The sequence below is a fragment of the Sinocyclocheilus anshuiensis genome, unplaced genomic scaffold (assembly GCF_001515605.1).
Source record: "Sinocyclocheilus anshuiensis isolate Anshui unplaced genomic scaffold, SAMN03320099.WGS_v1.1 scaffold176, whole genome shotgun sequence".
NCBI lineage: Eukaryota > Metazoa > Chordata > Actinopteri > Cypriniformes > Cyprinidae > Sinocyclocheilus > Sinocyclocheilus anshuiensis.
The window spans coordinates 836,468-842,467 of NW_015555723.1; the positions used below are offsets into that span (position 1 = coordinate 836,468).

General features: G+C 36.3%; 1 protein-coding gene across 6 annotated transcripts in view; it reads right to left on the reverse strand.

The window, feature by feature from the left end:
- Positions 1-6,000, reverse strand: part of LOC107672541 (calmodulin-regulated spectrin-associated protein 1-B) — a 37,587-nt gene that overhangs the window by 15,657 nt on the left and 15,930 nt on the right. For 5 of the 6 annotated variants that reach the window (XM_016465770.1, XM_016465772.1, XM_016465771.1 and 2 more), the window contains exons 4-5: positions 2,010-2,171; positions 370-450 (exon numbers count right to left, since the gene is read on the reverse strand). In XM_016465770.1, coding sequence (XP_016321256.1) covers positions 370-450; positions 2,010-2,171 — 243 coding nt within the window. Of the gene's footprint in view, positions 1-369; positions 451-823; positions 945-2,009; positions 2,172-6,000 lie in introns of those variants that run through there. The other variant, XM_016465775.1, reaches the window with a different exon arrangement.

The window sequence follows — 6,000 nt, forward strand, 5'->3', positions numbered from 1 at the left end:
GAACCCTGTTTATTTTCCGCTCTTGCAAGGGTTTGACGCTCACCAGCCGTTCTGAGCCCCGAGCCACATTGTAGGCAGAACGCTGCTCATCTTGCAGGCTTCATCTCTCACGAGATCCTGCTCCTCGGGCACCCTAATATATATATATATATATATATATATATATAGTTAATTAATTATTATTACAAAGTTTTCTGTAAAAGCACAAATTTACTTTTTTTTTCTCCAGTGCAGTTTGAATGATGTTTTCTAGACACATACAACCCCATTTACAGGAAACAGATGGGAAAAACCAGGTCTAAACAGCACCTGAGAATCAGAGTGTTTTACAATCTATGTGTGAAACTCTTGTGCTGGGATGTCTGGTACCTTCTGATGACTTGGAGATTCCAGCAGATGCTGCTTTGATTTGTGTTCCTTCTCTGTGATCTCCCTCATTTTCAGGTTCACCTGCAATACAAAGAAGGGATTGTTATAATGAACATCTGAGGTTTATTCAGGCTTCTTTTAAAAGTGCTGGCATAAGTCTTCATGCTAGCATGAACAGACATGCTCTGTCCAAGCACTGAAAGTCCCCAACAGGACTAGACAAATGCAGGTAAGCTATTACATTTACATTTATTCATTTAGCAGACGCTTTTATCCAAAGCAACTTAGAAATGAGGAAAATAGAAGCAATCCAAACCAAGAAAAGGGCAATAATATGTAAGTGCTGTGACAAGTCTCGGTTAGCCTAATTCAGTACACGTAGAAAGGTTTTTGTTACATATATACTATTAGTACATCATGTAACACACAATGTTTATTCAAACATAACCCTTACCATTTAACTGTTCAAAACCAAGTTAGGCTGTTATGATTACTTCTGATACACCAAGGACAGTTCCAATTAGGGATGCACGATATTGGATTTTTGCCGATATCCGATATGCTGATATTTTCAACTCATTTTGGCCGATAGCTGATGTCGATACCGATATATTTCCTTTTGTTTGGAAACAACACCAAGTCTCTCCTGTGCAGAGATTATAAACAAATTATTTGTCATTTTGGTTATTGTTTTTAACAAAAACTTACTTGTGAGAATTAAATAAATAACAATGAAGTTCTTTTAAATTTAGAGTACACTGAAAGCTTTGAAAAATAACTATAAATCAACTATAAATCAATCACTTTTTTTTTTTACAGACAGATGCATTGGTAACCTTAACATTTTATTTGAATATTTAACATTTGTAGATGGTCTAAATCAAAAGAGTTGTACAAATTCTGAAAATCTTTTAGAGCTCCTTGTATTTAAAGGGTTAGTTCACCCAAAAATGAAAATTTGACTGTTTTACTACCCTCGAAGCATCCTAGGTGTATATGACTTTCTTCTTTCAGATGAATCCAGTCGGAGTTATATTAAAAATTGTCCTGGCTATTCTAAGCTTTATCATTGCAGTCAGCGGGTGTTGCCGGAACGGCTTCCGCGTATGACAGATAACGGAAGTGAGAGAAAAGTGTTTATTACGTTTGAAATATGGATATTTTTCTTACAAAAACACATGGATTCGCTACAGGAGGCCTTTATTCACCCCCCCGGAGCCGTCTGCTGCACGTTTTATTATGGATGCGCGTGCTTTATTTGACAACTTGTGGACTGTTCAACTGCAACACCCGCTGACTGCAATGATAGAGCTTGGAATAGCCAGGACAATTTTTAATATAACTCCGACTGGATTCGTCTGTAAGAAGAAAGTCATATACACCTAGGATGCCTCGATGGCGAGTAAAACACAAGCTAATTTTCATTTTTGGGTGAACTAACCCTTTAAGTTAAGTCACACCCTGAGCACATGCGAGTTATTCATCTTATCGGCAAAGCATATCGCATAATTTTTCATATCGGGCAGATGCCGATATTTTAATTTTAAGCCATTATCGGCCCGTTCCGGTAATATTGTGCATCCCTAATTCTAATACAAACATGACTTGACTAAAGCCCACACCCTTCAAAACACACACACCTTGTTGATCCAGAAGACCATAGCATCCTCAAGGTCAAAGGGGAGCTCCTTGGAGGCACTGAACGTGGAGAAACGCTTCACGCAGGTCACAATCTTCTCAATGCTGATCATCTCCACAGTGTAGGCCATCATCAAAGCATCAATCATGGGGATGTGGGAACTCTGTGCCACACAACAGAGAAAGAGAAGTCACACTACTGTATTAAATGCAGCATAACAAGAAAATTTTACATTTTAATAAACTTTTTAAAAAACAACCTTCACAAATAAATTTGATAAAAAAAAACGTAGTACATTTGTAAACGTAGTATTGTTACACTAAAAATGTAATCATCACAAGTAGCATATGTTGTAATTAAATAAATACTTTAAATAAAACATTTATTATTATTATTATTATTATTATTATTAACAGTTATAATAACTATGTACAAATGGAAAAAATATAAAAAGCTTTTTTGGAATGAAATATGACCCAGATTGTCTTTCATCATGTTTTAACAGGACACTGAAAATATGGGCTGTTTTTCAATTCCAAGAACGGACTTGTGTTCTCGTGGAAACTGGCCTTGCAGGCTACCTTGAAGAACGAACTCAGAAGGACGCGAGAAAACAGAATGCATCTTTGTGAGAATTGAGATGTGCTGTGATATTGCTGCTGAACTGATGATAGTCCCAGCACATTTTAAGGAGCTTAAAGGCTTCCGTACGTCGACCGCCCACAGCGTCTTCTGGGATTTTTAACAGTTTGATTCTCTCAAGTCTGCATTCGATTAGTAGTCTACCGATATTGGTTTTTTAGACAGCCGATGCTGATGCCGATATCTTGGAAAGCAGGGTGGCCGATGGCCGATATAAAGCGATATAATTTTATTTATTTTAATTAATATTTAACAAATTTAAAATCATTTGAAAATTGATTAAAGAAATACATGTGTTAAATAAACATACTTATAATTTAGATGACAAAGTATTTTTCACAAATAAGTAAATATTTAATAAAAATATAATTAAAAAGGTAGTAAACACTGTAACCAACAGGGCACTCAGTATTATAGGAAGTTCGTGTGCATTAATCATATTTTTTCAAATACTAACACTCATAACACTCATTTTACATTTTAAAGCACACAGTGAAAATTACATGAATATGACAGTGGGCAAATGCATAAAGCGCAGCATAATTTAAAATCACGAGTTTAAAGTTTGTCGATCGCGCGTCTCCAGTGATGCTGAACTCTCCTCCTGTCAGCATTCAATTCGCACGGATCGACCGTCACGCAGAGAACACGCGGTCATGCAGGATACACATGCACACTTCACAAGATCTCACAGCTGGATCCGACTAAGTTTGCAAGGTTTTTGAAATTGGATGTTTATTAGACATTCAAAGATTTGTTTAAATATATAAATGCTGACGGCAAACAAGAAAGTATTATAATGTTTGCCTTTCTATTACTAGTAATATAAAAGCAATCGTTATAATACTTTTTGTATACATTTTAATTCCTTTGTTTAACCGTTCTATCTGATTATTAGACAGACTTCTATCAGTATTTAGACAGAACTGTTAACGACAACAGCGAACAAGAGGGAGAATGTGAACACTGTGTGCCCAGGCGCTGCCATTCTCAGCAACGTCAAAATAAAAGTCACGCCTCGAACGCATCGGCCAAACAGGAAAACGTATCGGCCGATGCCGATATTTAAAAAAAAAAAAGCCAAATATCGGTCGACCACTACATCCGATGCATCCTCGATATAAAGAACACATCCAGGCACTTTCATGCATTCTCTGTACTTGCGTTCTTAAGTACTGGAATTGAACTTTGACGTTTAATGATGACGTAGAGTGAGAACACAAGGACGCAAGATCGCTTAAGAATGAATATTGAGAAACGGCCATGGTACTTTTAAAAGCTAGTAAAAGAAACATCCTTATACTCAGATAGTCCTAATGTTTAAGGGAGCTGTTTTTCCTCAGACTAAGAAAGGTAAAAATGTGCACACAGCTCTGTGGGAATAATCTCATCCTATTTAGCCCAAAGAAGGTCATACTGATCTTAATAACAAAAGCACTGAGCCCAGTTAATCTGCCAAAATAAATCACAGTCAAGATGAAGTAAGTAACATAATATTTCACATTTGTGATGTAAAACCCTTTACATAACTTTGCTCATGTTGGCTACAATCCTGAACACTACCTCATGATTTGAATAACCTATTATAAAGTACACCAAGCATTTTAACATTCAATCTAAGTCTGAGAATATGAACTGTTATACAAAGCCCATCCAGTTACCATAGCAACCCCAACACCAGTCAACCACTGACTTGTTCATACGGGCTCAAGGTACACGTCAGCACAATCTCAGCAGATTGATCCCTGGCTCAAGGCAATAGTGTCAGCAAACTTTCACAGTGTTTTTCTCAGATATGCATGTAAGACGTCTGACAAGCATTAACCAGAAGACTGGAACGTGAAGAGCTTTGGACTCAGATACATATAGTACTAAAGCAGGAAAGCACACGATCACACTACTTCTACCATTTCTGCAGTATGTGTACGGTGCACAGTATGCATGCAACTTGCATACATTTGCCAATATGTGGATTATCCACCTTTTTCCTAACGAGTCTATAGCATTTTAAATTATAGGAGGCACTTCCGGTTTGGGGAAGTTCCACTCAAAAAGAATAAAACAATCATTTTAAATCATAAGGTTGCACTACAGATAATCCGCATCTGTTGGTTTGACTGAATGAGCTGTAAATTTTCCTTCAAGTTCTATTTTCAGACATCTGGAGAATAATGTGCCACTTCAAATTTTAATGTGACATGGTATAACAAGAATATCTACGGCAAGAGATCTTTTCAGTCCACTGCATTCTTTTCCTCCTGATTACTTTCTATTTTCCTTTATATTCTGCTGTAACTATATGAAAAAAGACAACAAACACAGTGCAGCCTGCTCTCCCGATGGAATTGACTAAGAATCTCTCATTTTTTCCCCCAAATCCTTATGTCATTTCCCAGGTTTGTTTTTGCAAGGATGCTTTAAAAATGTAATTGTTACATATGCTACATAATACAGACATTTATTACTAAGGTGATATTTAACACATCCGTAATTTTGTTGCAGATAGATTCGAGCTTTAGGGGTTATTCACAAAGTAATTTGTTAATGCTTTTACATTTTTAAATTTCCTTTTAATGTCGAATGGTTGAAGGGTAAGTACAATGTCACCTCATTGTACCTAGTTTTTGGAAAATTATTATTATTTTTGCTTTATACAGTGAACTAGTGTTGTCAAAAGACCCGGTATTTCGGTACCAAGTCGGTACTAAAAAAATATAAACGTTACGGTACCAGGTTTTTTTAAGTACCGGTGGTACCGAGTACCCGGTCAACCTGGTTGGTACCGAATACTGAAATGTTGGTACCGTGACAACACTACAGTGAACCTTTCGCTGATTTTTTTTTTTTAATGAAAAATACTCCCATAATTCACGCAAAGCATCATAGGGCATAGGAAAAAGGTGGAGAACCAGAGCACACTTTGTCCAACAACGCAATACTCTCAACTTGACCAATGAACCAGTATCTAACAACTGAACCAGAAGTAAAATCAGCCATGATGTTTTTTAAATCCTCATTATTTGATCAAAATACCTGCAGCTGCAACTTGCTGAATTACACATGCCATTTAAGCAGGTCATCTAGTCTACAGTACTTATGTTTAAAACATTTATCACTGCATAAAGTGTTATGTCTCAAACACTATTTTAAGGCAATTTACACTACCGTTCAAAAGTCTGATGTCAGTAAGATTTTTTTTTTTAATGCTTTTGTAAGCAAAGTCTTTTTAGGCTCACCAAAGCTTTATTTATTATCAAAAATACAGCCGTTTCCTATATGAATATATTTTAAAATGTAATTCATTCCTGTGATTGCAAAGCTGAATTTTCAGCATCATTACTCCAGTCTTC